This window comes from Bombyx mori, chromosome 4, assembly GCF_030269925.1.
Source record: "Bombyx mori chromosome 4, ASM3026992v2".
NCBI lineage: Eukaryota > Metazoa > Arthropoda > Insecta > Lepidoptera > Bombycidae > Bombyx > Bombyx mori.
The window spans coordinates 14,432,329-14,446,723 of NC_085110.1; the positions used below are offsets into that span (position 1 = coordinate 14,432,329).

The following is a 14,395-nucleotide window of genomic DNA, read 5'->3' on the forward strand; positions in this document are numbered from 1 at the left end:
AAAATAATAATAATAATAATAAAAAGACAATTGAAAATATTACGATTTATATTATATTTTTAGAACTAAAAACGATACAATAATTATTGTTACATAACAACGCTATCCGAATCACGATTTGTGCTTGCGTAGCTATAGAATAAAAAAGGTTAACAAAAACCTTTAAAAGGTTTGGGTTCTTAATAAGTCATTGTTTCAAATAAATACTGTGTTCTTTACGGTACAACGATTAATATAAAACTATAAATTGATACGTCCGTCGGTGCGTGGATTCTGTTTATGAGGTGACCTTGTGGATGGCCTCGGCGATGTAGTTCACGTTTTGCGAGGAGATGCCGGCGACGGAAATGCGTCCGTCTTTCGTCAGGTACACGTGGAACTCTTTCGTCAGACGCTCGACCTGAAAATTGGTTTTCATTAATGTGCATTATTCGTCTACAAAGAATCGTTTGATCACGGGTTTTTTAAATAGAAATTTTTTGCGTTTACATCAAAAACCTTTTTATTGGTTAGATGGTTGGAGGAGCTCACGGGCCATCTGGTGTTAAGTTACCGGACATCTACAACGTAAATGCCGCCACCCACCTTGAATATGAGTTCTAAGGTCTCAGTATAGTTTCAACGGCTGCCCAACCTTTCAAACCGAAACGCATTACTACTTCACGACAGAAAAAGGCAAGGTGGTGGAACCTACCCGTGCGGACTGAGAAGAGGTCCTGTATGTATGTGTTTGATAATTTTTTAATCAGATATTAATACTAAATTAGTCTCGTTTGCTCGTATTCAGTGATGGATTTACGACTAGGCGCGTGAGGTCCGGGTCTAGGACGGCATGATTAGAGGGAGAAAAATTTTAAAATGCCAAATGTTTCAGTAAAGTTAAAGTCTCTTTTGAAAATGAGTTCAGATTATTTTTTTACAGAAAAATTTTTAAAAATTATTTTAAATTTAAAATAAAAATATTGGATCAAAATTATTAATCATAAAAATAAAATTTATTCTAACATTACGGGCGGCGCTATAAACAGGACCTAGGGCACATCAAACTTCACTGCCCGTATTAGATTCATCCTTTCACCGAACAGTGAAGTAGCTCAGATGACAATTTATATTACGATTTTTTTTTTCCTACCTATGCTTGATAGTCTTGAGAGGCTATTTCAGCCTAGACATGTAGATGAGCTCACGGGGCTCAAACCGGAGTGTTGCTAACACTGACCCTAGCAAGAGCAGTGCTTCGCAGAATCTACCACTGGATCGGAAACGCGACTCACTGAGAAGATCTGGCGAGAAACTCAACGGGCTAAATTCTGATAGGTGTCCAGTCTCTAGCTAGGGGACCGGCGACCAAGTGGTCCGCGCATCACTACAACCTCGATACTGGAGTACAAACGTCGCATGTTTACGACTCGACAATGGAAATTGTAATTTATTTTAATGTATTACGAATGTCTATGCGATCGTTTCTTTGAATAATTTGTGTAAATTAAAAATAATGTTTTAGAGGTCTTGATGTAGGTAACTAACTAGTTTTAGCCTAATGAGCGAAATGCGACAATTCAAAGAAAGAAAAACTGATTATTTTTGATAAAGAAAAAATCGCTTTACTAACACAAGAAAACTATACATAACTCTTTTGTTTTTCTTACTTATATGTAGATCATATAATAATAACTCTTCAATAAAGTACATATTATACCTATTTTAATTTATATTTCAGGAATTTGAAATTTACAACAGAATATATACCATTGAAATGTTTTCCTTATAAAATATATAATAGCACAATCACGGTTTTTAATATTGACGTGCACTGGTAACAAACACTCAATGGATATTTCATCAAGTGATTAGAAAATTATGTAATATTTTTTGGGTCACGAGTATCGAATGCAATCGTAAAGTTTTTGGAACCTAAAACACATACCTATCAAAGATTTTCTCAAAATCAGTCCAGCCTTTTGTGTTGCTCGGAAAAATCGTAAAAAACAAACAAAAAAATTGTGATTCGGTATCTGGGAATCACAGTACAATGTGAATATCGCACCCAGCTTGTGGCACAAGATTGAAAGCTGTTACTGAGTCTTAAATGTCCTAAACTATTACTTTTTGTGTTTTTTTTTTTCTACTACAATTTTGTTTTTATTATCCTTGTAAACAGACGAGCATATGGCCCACCTGATCACGGTTAGGACGTGTCTAGTGAGATGACGGTTGTTGTATTAATTATTGCTAGCGGCGGCTACGACAAAAGGTTTTCGCATTTCTGTCTTGAATCTATGCCTTCTGATGCTAATTTTATATACTTATGGACTAACACCATAATATTGGTTCCAAACATATATATTTTTGTCCCAGTAAGCAGATGAACGTACGGCCCACCTAATGGTAAGTAGTTACCGTAGCCCGTGGACGTCAGCAATGCCAGAGGCAGAGTCAATCCGCTGCCTACCTCTAAAATACCACTATGGCCCACCTGATGGTGAGTGGTTACCGTAGCCCGTGGACGTCAGCAATGCCAATGGCAGAGCCAAGCCGCTGCTTACCGCTACAATATATACAATACCTGCTCGGGCTTGAGTCCGGTGAAGCAGAACATGCCGATCTGGTCGGTGATGTGTTGCCAGGGGTGCGGGTTGCCGGCGCCCTCGATGCCGGCGCGGAGCTGGCTCCGCATCGTGATGATCCGGTCCGCCATCTGCTTTACGTCTCCGAGCCTGCAACACAGACGCGTCGCGTTAATGCCTCGACAATCTCATGTGGCCTTTTCAATAAACGCACTGTGCGATACTGCAATATTAGCGACGTTTCTTTTCATTTACAGTATAAACTTCTGCGACTCCAAACACTGTATTCTTACAATCATATTTTATAGTTTTTATTGAAAACGAATTCCGTTAGCGTCCTTTGACCTTTGCAACATCTAATATTTTCAAGGAAATTTAATATTAGCATACTCTTAAAACTACGCCAGAATTTCGAAACTGGTATTGTATCTCGTCTAAACTAAGGGTAAGTAGACCGGTAACCGGCCTCTTCAAAACCGACCACTACAACGATGAGTTCGACGTGCAATCTTGTCATTAGCCACAACAACCCTCTGAGTCTTTCGCCGGATCTTCTCAGTAGCTCGCGACCACGATCCAGTGGTAGATTCAGCGAATCACTGCTCTTGCTAGGGCTAGTATTAGCAATTCTCTTAGAATGAGCCCGTGAGCTCATCTACTCGTCCGTGAGTAGTTGGAATAACCCCTTAGGTTAACAAAAAGATTAAGTAGAAAAAAAATGGCCAGAAAATTACATTCGATTATGGGATTCCGCGTGTAAATTATTATTTTTTCTCCACCTTATCCCACTAGGTGGGGTCAGCACAGCTAATTATTTTCTTCCATTCTCTTCTATCAGCCGTCATCTCAGCACTCACTCCTCTCTCTCTCTCTCTCTCATATCATCATTCACACAATCCATTCATGTCGTCTTCGGTCGACCTCTTCTCCCTCCACCTTGCACTACCATTTCCATACATATCGTAGTCACATGCATATTCTCTCTACGCATCACATGTCCATACTGCGCTAACCGTCCGCTCATTAATTTGTTGATTACCGGGTCTACTTTCACACTTCCTCTGATATACTCGTGTACTCATATACTCGCGCGTGTAAATTACCAAAAATAAATAACTGTGCGCTTAGTGCGAATTTTTTAACGTTCTCGATAGCGTAAAAGTTAAATCAAATTTGTATGGATTTGGAACGTTTGCCTACGTTTGCCGCTAGGGGCGCTGTTCCAACTGAATTCAAATTCGAGTTACTTTTACGCTATCGAGGACGTTAAAAAACTCACACTAAGCACACTGAATATAATTTTTGCAAACGAACCCGTTCATTTACCGTTTTTTACTGGTGGTAGGACCTCTTGTGAGTCCGCGCGGATAGGTACCACCACCCTGCCTATTTCATTATTATATTTACCATTGCTTTTTGAGTTCGGCGTTGGTGAGTATCTCCTGCACGAGGCGGGCGCCGTACAGCGGAGGGTTGGAGTACATGACGCGGACCATGATCTTGACCTGCGACATCACCTTGGCGGCCGTCGCCTCGTCGCCGCACAGGAAGGTCAGGGCGCCCGCGCGCTCTCCGTACAGACCTGCAACAAGCTTGAACCACTCAGTAAAGATACAACATAATATTAACGTCCTTACTCCTTACCAATTGGTATTTAGATATGAAATACAGGGTGTTCGCGAATGTTGAACATCAATCCACTTAGTAAAGATACAATACAACACAACATTAGCGTCCATACTCTGTGTTCTTATCAAGTTTATTTGTTGCCAATTGGTATTTAAATATGAAATACAGGATGTTCGCGAATGTTGAAGGTCAATAAAAAACTCAGAAACAATATAGAGATATCAAATAGCCTTCCACCTTTTGGATTTTTATTTTTTTCGAAAGTAAAAAGTTCAACATTTTTTATAAAATATATTCCTGGTCTGTCACTTCTAGTGTAATTTAATTAGAATTCGATTAATATTCAAAACAAGCAAAGACAAAACAGTTCAGTGCTATCTTCTCTCCTGTTTGTGATCCGATTTTCTGTAATGTTTACTAACTTTAATGCTATCAATAAATTTATTTTGTAAATAGTTAGTTATTTAAAATGTAAATAAATAACGAAACAAAAGAGTAAATCTAATACATTATATTATCGAGGGGTGAAAAGCTATTTGCTTTAAGCGGCATTTCGCTTAATACGCGACATTTAACTCTGCAATTAACGATGCGTTTTACTTGGAATTCGCACCAACAGTCCAATGTTTTAAAATGAACTTCAATTTATTATACTCATCATTCAATTAGCTCAAGATGTTTTTTTCATGATATTTTTCCAAATTTACAATTATACTGTGGCGGTAGCCATCACAAAACACAAGATAGTTAACAGATGCCTGAATCACGCTTACGACATTTTCAAGATAGGCTCGTATTTAAACAAGTTCCGAACAACAACATTCGGACCGTCGGTCTACCGAGCAATATCACCCGCTCGGTGCAAGATCTTTCCTTTCGTCGTTATATCTATACCTACATATAAATAAAATTGGAGTGTCTGTTTGTAATATTGAAATAACCGCTTTTTATTACATGCATATAAATATATATAATATACGGTACATACACCAAAATAACATTTTTTACAATTTTTGTCTGTCTGTCTGTTTGTTCCGGCTAATGTCTGGAACGGCTGGACCGGTTTTGACGAGACTTTCACTGATAGGTAACTGATGATATAAGGATAACTTAGGCTACTTTTTTTAGACTAGCTTCGCCCCGCGGCGTCACCCATGCTACGACAATAACCGCGGGTAACATCGCGGGACTCAGCTATCAATAATAAAATTTAATGTTTCCGAAGCGAAGCGAGGGCGGGTCGCTAGTCTACAATAATTTAAGTGGCACTACTGTAAAATTTCTAAAATTTCACTAAAACCAAATATTCTTTCACCCCTCGATATTAATTTACTAAACTGAGCATAATTATATAGTAAGTAATCAACTACCTCGTGGTCATTTAAATTCTCATATAAAAAGGTGGCTTATTAAGAGATAAATAAACTAAATGTGGGATGATAATATGTTATTTGTTTATCAGTAGGCACAGTAGTACAAGTTGCTTGACGATTCACAACAACGTAACGAAAAATGAGCCATTGACGTTAGCACTTAATGATAAGACAGGTCAAGACAAATATGTGTTTGCGTAAATAATTTGTTTGTTTTTTTTGACACATAAAATGTAGGAAAATATTGTGTAATTTAGAAAAATTATAATTTTATACCTTTAAACGAGCAATTCTTGTATATTAATATATATAATTTGAATCTCGGAAACGGCTTCAACGATTTTCATAAAATTTAGTATACAGGGGATTTCGGGGGCGATAAATCGATCTAGCTACGATTTATTTTCAGGAAACGTTGTTTTATTCGTGTTTTCAATAATCAACTCTTTCCGACATCGATTGGCGTATAATAATTCTATTTTTCTTAATTGAGGGCAACTAACCGCTTTAAAGACACAATAAGATGGCATTTAAAAAAAAATCGAGCAAAGCTCGGTCATCATCTAGTATTATTTAATTGAATAGTATACGCACCCATGTTCTTAGCGAAACTCTGCGCCAACATGACTTGGTGTCCTTCCTTGACGAAGAGACGGACTGCGAAAGCGTCATTGTCGACATCACCGGTGGCGAAACCTTGATACGCCATGTCGAAGAACGGGAATAATTTCCTTTCTTTGATCACCTTTCGATTCAAAATGTTAACTCAATTAATGATCAGACACAACTTACATTAGTTTATGTATATATTTAAAGGCATATCAGTCTTAGTCTTAGGTACCGTGTCCAATTTCTTTTATTAATCTTAAATGCCACACCAAAATCGCAAATGGTCAAAAGCGACAGGACATTAATTAGAAAATATATTACTTAAGTAATGCAAACACAATAATTATATAGAAATGATTATTCAATAACAATTTTTATGAAATGTTATAATAATATTTTATTTTTTAACTACAATTACATCATTTATTGTTATGATGGCTAATAGTTGTTCGAGTCTACGTTTATTTTGACCCCAAATGACGTCATAAGCAATGAGGTTACGTTCAGTCGAAAGCGGTCGACATCGTCGTAGGTACCAATACCCGTTAGGATGTCTCTCCTGAGTCCACTCCACTGTCCTGGACACGAACTGAACCCGTTTCGGACAGTTACGACAAATAAAGAGTTGAATGATAGCCTTTACATCAAAACAATTGAAAATCCGACCTCATACTCGAGAAAGTACCGATCAATAAAACAACCAAACATAAACTTCACTATCTAAAACGTAAATAGGTACAAATTTTAACCGCGCACGAATACAAAGGCAATAGTAACCTTCAATCCAGAAAACTATATAGGTTATTAGATTTTTATCCGGATAGATGGAACTATTGGGAAATATATATATATTTTAATACTTTTTTAAGGGTTAGCGCAAATTTCAATCTGTGAACGATTTCAAAGAGTCTGTTGTCCGCGGATAACGGAGCAAAATTTACTGAAGCAAATGGGCAGTTCACGGCCCGCCTGGTTTTAAGTGATTACCGGAACTCAGTCATTACGTCATCAGACACGATTACCTTATCATTCAAATGACGACTGCTTCGATGGATGATGGAACACATGACACTTTCGTGGCAGATATAAATAGAATATATCTAAGAAAATATCATCATCACCTACCGAAACAAGTCCGATAACATACCGGATCATACCATATTTAACAAGTATTTTATTTGTTTGGATAAAACGATTTAAAAATCAGGCTGGATCTAAAAAAAAATACCTTGGAAAGTTGTTCCCAGTCGCTGGGCTTGGGGTCAACACCGGTGGGGTTGTGTGCGCACGCGTGCAACAGAATAATGGAACCTTCGGGAATTTTCTGTAAAACGATAAAATTCTTATTATAGTTTATTTAGCATTAAATCTTATTGAAAACGAACTTTTTATAAAAAGAAAAATCAACAGAAAATACACATTGTGTCTATATACTCCAGTTTAGTTCACGTTATAGTAGCCTTGAAATGCAAGGAATGATATGGAGCCTCTGCTTTTTTTTATTGCCCTTGTAGGCAGACGACCATACGGCCCACCTGATGGTGAGTGGTTACCGTCGCCCATGGACTTCAGCAAAGCTAGGGGCAGAGCCAAGCCGCTGCCTACTGCTTAATACTCGCCACAAGCCTTGTTTGAAGAAGGACATGTCATAGTGCCCGGGAAACACCGTGGAGGGGAGCTCATTCCATAGCCGGATGGTATGTCTGTCGCGTGAGGTACACGATTAAAACAACAATCCAGTGCAGTGTGTTTTTTTTTTATTCAATAAAATTCATACGACTTCCAACTTCTGAAATCTGTCAAAAGGATCATTCTATTCATATTATTTTATGTAACATTTAAGACAGTAGTGGTATATTATAATTTGAAATAATCTAGATCTACGCACAGCTGAGTATCATTCACCTAAATGCTGTAAATTTACAAATGTTATAATTAGAAAATATCATGATGATATTTTTTGTACGTTAAAAGCTACACAACATTATATTGTTTGGCTATTTAAAATCTATATCTACTCTTATACATTCTTATATATATCATAATATATGTAATCTTACTTCCTATGATAAATGTGTAGTGTTTAACTTGACTGCCACGTAATGTGATTATTACGACGATATCAACCTGTATACATACTTTTATATATAAGATTTTTCTACAAGAAGGGAGCTTACGGCCATCCTAACGTTTAGTACTTATAGGAAATTTAAGACATGACTTCGAAGTTGAAATTGCATGTAAAAAGCTTCACGTGACAGCTTCGTGAAAGAATACCAACAAACTGACAAACTCACAATACGTCCCACAAATATTATTATATTAAAAAAAAAAACTATGCAATATACGAGTTTATTATTTAATCGTCAAAGTCGTTAGTAAATATGCGTTATACATATATATTAACTATTGGAAAATTAGCACCTGTCAGCGGAAATTGAACCCCCGGTATTTTGGCATCAATCGACCCAACGAGTACACCGGGCGGCTTATCTTTTAGGCCACAACGACTCCACATCGTACACGAGCCTAAAGCGTGATACGTACGTAATCATATAGAAACGATATAGCGTAGGTACGATTAATGTACGTAGGGGTTATGATGATAATAGATAGATTCGAAGTCGTCGTGGCCTAAAGGATAAGACGTCCGAAGTGGATGGTGGCATATACACGTTGATCATTTATCAATAGATTGATCATGAAGTCGCTTTTCTATGTAATAAAGGAATATGATCTGATTGTCACTTAGTCATAAATACTTTCTGAAGAAATATTTGAAGTCGTCGTGGCCTAAAGGATAAGACGTCCGATGCATTCGTGTTAAGCGATGCATCGGTGTTCGACTCCCAGGCGGGTACCAATTTTTCTAATGAAATACGTACTCAACAAATGTTCACGATTGACTTCCACGTTGAAGGATTAACATCGTGTAATAAAAATCAAACCCGCAAAATTATAATTTGCGTAATTACTCGTGGTAGGACCTCTTGTGAGTGATTTCTGCCGTGAAGCAGTAATGCGTTTCGGTTTGAAGGGTAGGGCAGCCGTTGTAACTATACTGAGATCTTAGAACTTATATCTCAAGGTGGGTAGCGCATTTACGTTGTAGATGTCTATGGGCTCCAGTAACCACTTAACACCAGGTGGTCTGTAAGCTCGTCTACCCATATAAGCAATAATAAAAAAAAGTTGTAATTGTTTATCATTTATAGCTTAAATTATTGTTTATTGACGTAACAAACGAGTTCGTAAACCGTTTTATTACGATATTAATATGTTTTTAGTTGTTCGTAATTGTGTGTACTTAATAAGATAAAACAAGTCAGACGCCTAGTACTTTTTTAGCGGAGAACGGGTAAATCGCAATCACTACAATAAAAAATGAATGAATAATCTTTATCATTTAACAGGTCTTTATCATTTAACACATTTTAGGTGACTTAAGGTGATAATAATGATTAATGTACCCAGAAAAATCTAAGTTTCCTAAAGTCCCTAAATAAAAAGTCCAATAACAAATTCCATTTTAGATGATAACACAAGTCGTCGTGTCCTAAAGGATAAGAAGTCCGGTGCATTCGTATATAGCGATGCAACGGTGTTCGAATCCCGCAGGCGGGTACCAATTTTTCTAATGAAATACGTACTTAACAATTGTTCACGATTGAGTTCCACGGTGAAGGAATAGCATCGTGTAATAAAAATCAAACCCGCAAAATTATAATTTGCGTAATTACTGGTGGTAGGACCTCTTGTGAGTCCGCACGGGTAGGTACTTCGTCCTGCCTATTTCTGCCCTGAAGCAGTAATGCGTTTCGGTTTGAAGGGTGGGGCAGCCGTTGTAACTATACTGAGACCTTAGAACTTATATCTCAAGGTGTGTGGCGCATTTACGTTGTAGATGTTTATGGGTTCCAGTAACCACTTAACACCAGGTGGGCTGTGAGCTCGTCCACACATCTAGGCAATAAAAAATAAATAAATAAATCATTATGCTTTACGAAAAGATAAACAAACTCACTGATATATCCTCGAGTGCTCCCTGCAAATCGAAACCATTGGTCTTGGGATCGAAGTAACGGTATTTCTTGTGCGGCAAGTTGAGGGTGTTGCAGATTTGCGGGTGGTTTCCCCAAGTAGGCGTCGGGAGCCAGATCTCCTTTGCCTTAGCGTAGTGTTTCGTTATGAACTCGAGTCCGAGTCGGAGTGCGCCAGTGCCGGACAATGTCTAACAAAACAGGAGCAAACATTTTTTATTTAAGAAAATTTTGATTTTAGCAGATATCATTTAAGGCCTACTGTCGGTCTTTTTACATCAGCAGCCTATGGGTTAACCCTTTGACTGCCGAGTAGGTCACCGGTGACCTACGTGACGCAATCAAGTAATTATATATGTGGTTAAGGCGCCGGAATATCTCGTAGACTCTGGGAAAGACTAAACAGAAGATAATGAAAATGAATAGATTCCTAAGAGACTTTAAAGACTAAAACATAATTAACAAACAAAAGAAGACAAAGCTAGGCAATCCAGGCGCTTAGTAACAGAAATCGACATAATTACTTCAGTGCGCCGCGTAGGGCACCGGTGACCTACACGGCAGTCAAAGGGTTAAGTATGTGCAACTGGCTTGCAGCGCCTTACGCGTCCAATATAACTTGAGTCTTCTTATTTTTAAGAATATCATTATTAGTTGGGTAGGTATGACAATAAATCCGGGCATAGTATTTCTCTAGACTCATCAATTGTTATCACCAAGTCCATTATTAACATCTTCAGAAGATAAGTACATTTTATGACCCTCCTTATTTGAAGATGCTTAAAAATAACATTGTGCATCAGTTGTCCTAATTTAAGTCTACTTGAAATAAACTATGATGAGTTCGCTGGTTATTGACATCACCAGAGTTCCATAGTCCATCTTAGGTCATAAGAATCAAGTCTCAAGCCCCAAATATTATTATGATTAATATTTCCTGAAGTTGTTCTATATGGTAACAGTAATTTATCACTATTATTTTGAATGAAAAATGTCACATCACACTGCTGATATATCTATATCTACGATAATGATAAATTGCATCTTTGGAATTATGCATTAAACTACAAACAATATCAATCTCCTCATAGATAATTTAATGTTATGTAATGCTGATAAAAAATTTGAGTATGATGATTAAGCTATGAGGATCTTATCTCTAGGAAATGTTATCCAATAACTACTTTACTAGTTTGCACAATTCCCTTCAAATCGACATCCCTAAATTGTGTATAATTTACTAATAGTATGTCAATTTATATAGAAACTTCTTTACACTACTATGAGCCTTGTTTTTAAGTAAAAAAAAAACAGATTTCAACAAACCTGTACAGTACAGTTGCTCCTATTTTTGATGACAGGACTGTCTTCTCCAAAAGCAAGTTTAGCTACAGCATCAGTATATGTGGCCTCACCACTAATGGGAGCATACTCATGGTTGAGTCCTCTACTGTGAAGAATTTCTTCTGCCTGTGATTAACGTAAAATTGGTTACATCCTTATTAAGAATACTCTGATGTTTGTATATATGTCAGGTATAAATTCATCTAATATAGTGTGTATTTTAAAATGATACAATTGTCAACAATTACTAAATTTGGTAATGTTGCGTAATTAAAGCTACAGTAAAAATTATTGAAAATATTATAATCGATTTGCAGACAATGTAATTTAGATTTTGACCTCAGATCTCTGAGTGGGTGATAACATTGATATGGCAATGTCTGTGAACTTTAGTAACCATCCTAAGCAGCAGTGACTTTGTTGTGACTTGCACAGTGCACAGATACTCATTGAAATTATGGCACCAAGAGAAACAGGTTCTTTTGAATATTAGACATACCCACTCCAAAGAATTCTCTAGTTCAGACATGTTTATGTTATGTTTCTTGACTATAACTTAACTCGTATAATATGCTATAATCTGTACTTCAATCAGTCTTAGTAATGGAGCAGCATCCATTAATAAAGGCTTTGGTGCTGCATCCATCTAAAAAGTTTGCGATGCAGTTAGTCTCTAGGGAATTAGGATAGTAACCTAGACAAATGTACCCTCTTGAAGGTCTTCAGGCTAATTTAGTAACTGATTCATAATATCTATACTCAAATAAGTTCAAAATTTAATAGAATAGTTCATTGGTGACGTAAGTAGCTACTAAAAGGGTTTTTTAATATTAAAAATTTGGAAAAGCTTAGTAAACAGGGCTTTCATATGAATGGCTTCAAATAGTATAGTATCAATTTACCTTTCTGACAGAAGGCAAAACAAATGGTTTTCCCTCATCGTCTCTATATGCTCCAACCCCAAGATTTACTTTTTTAGGATGTGTGTCCTTCTTGTATGCTTCTGTAATGCCTAAGATTACATCTGGCGGACCCATCTGAACATTGTTCCACCAGGTGCTGTAGGGAAATTTGTATTTTTCATTAATTTAAAAACACAAAAACTAGTTTTATATAATGAATATTCATCAATTAAAATCTGAAATGTCCCACTACAGGGACCTGGCCTCTCTGTCTTCTCTGACCTTTCTTAATATTCCGACAAGTAAGCATGTGAGTTTTTATGTGTGGCAAAATTATATGCAAATCAGTTTTTGAGGTTTTTATGCACGAAAAAATTATTATAATGGTTACTAAATTTAACGAAGTGCGAGAGCGTATAACTTTTTGTATTACTTTCATTGTTTTTGACGATAGCGACTGCTATTTTTAGGAACACAACAAAATTATTACGTAAAATTAACAAAAAGTCAAAGTTGCCGGTTCATTACCTGCTGGCTCTAAGGCCTGTACAACCAACGATCGTGTCTACATTATTAGGCTTGAGCACCTGGGTAGTTAATTTCTTTAACACTTGAGCCATTTTCACAAAACTGTCCAACACTGGCAAGATTATAACTAACTATGTGGTACTACTAAAAGACGAGGAATGTCCGAGCAGTAGGTTCTTATCTATCTATCTATCTATTGTATACGATTTTGACAACATGACATTTGGGATACCAATGAATAAATTTTGTACCCGGTATTTCAACAGTTTTTTGATATGTAGTCAGATCAATTGCGGATCATAACAATATTGAGCTTGTGTGCCCATCTAACATTAGAGTTACGTAATAAAGGATTCATCATAATTCCAGGAGCTCGCGGGGCTAAGCTCAACTAATGCTAGTAACGGATTAAGTACTGGTTAAACTGACTTTACAGAACGTGTATGAGAGCCTTCTGGCTCAGCCAGGGAGACTTTGCTAACCTCTGCCGTGGTAAGAGCAGTGCTTTGCTTAATCTACGACCAGATCGGAATCGCGACCCACTGAGAAGATCCGGCGAGAAATTCAAAGAGCTCTCTCTGTCTGTTGGTTAAGCTGCACGTGCAAAAGCTATCATCATATTCGACGGGCTCGACGAGGACAGCACGTAGTACTTGGAACACCTAAACACCTAAAAGCACCGAGAGTGGATCGGGAGGATCCGGAATGACGTGCTTAGAGCGACTGCGATTGTATGTCGTTCGGTCATTGATATAAAAATAAAGTACTAACGGGGAAAAGAGTGGAGCCTTGTGGGACTCCGACCGAGATTTTACAGGGGAGAGAGTGGGTTCCCTATAATCGGTACTAGGACGAACAGTTCGACAAGAAGTCTGGTATGATGAACACTAGACTGTCTGGTACGCCCATGTTGTACCTCCTCCGTGCATCGTATTCCTCAGTTCTGAGGGTCGTGACCTTTACTAAGCACTTTTGTTAGGACTATGTTCCTCCATTCACTTTGTACAGTTTGTAGATTAAACCATTGTGGCAGATATATCATTGAAACATATCGAAACGACTAGTACTACCGGGAATGTTCTCAATAATTGTAGACTTGTCTTGGCTATTAGCGTTCCAGAGATAGCATGAAGGTAGTTAGTAATCGGTTCTACTCGAAGCGAAACAGCAAACGTTACACCTGAAGCAAAGCGGGAAAAGTGAATTACGAATTGCGAAATGTGCCTTAAAGGCTTATTACATTTGCCTGAATTTAGTCGTCTGAATTCAGAAGCAAATTTAGAATCTTCTGAATACACTGCTCTAAATTTATACTGAATCAATTGTCAGTTTAAACGCGACGAAGTAAGACGTGTCGTGTGCGTAAGAGGATGGCCCCAGTATTGTCTAAACATTTTTTTTTT

The 14,395-nt window shown here is 37.3% G+C and overlaps 1 protein-coding gene across 1 annotated transcript; it reads right to left on the bottom strand.

Moving 5' to 3' along the window:
* Positions 1-32: 32 nt before the first annotated feature.
* On the bottom strand, positions 33-13,170 carry LOC732869 (aspartate aminotransferase). Its single transcript, NM_001046872.1, is given in 9 exon segments — positions 33-400; positions 2,567-2,717; positions 3,975-4,149; positions 6,164-6,314; positions 7,407-7,502; positions 10,203-10,409; positions 11,545-11,688; positions 12,465-12,621; positions 12,993-13,170. Coding segments are annotated over 9 exon segments (1,296 nt in total). The 5' UTR covers positions 13,085-13,170; the 3' UTR covers positions 33-277.
* Between the last annotated feature and the right edge of the window lie 1,225 nt (positions 13,171-14,395).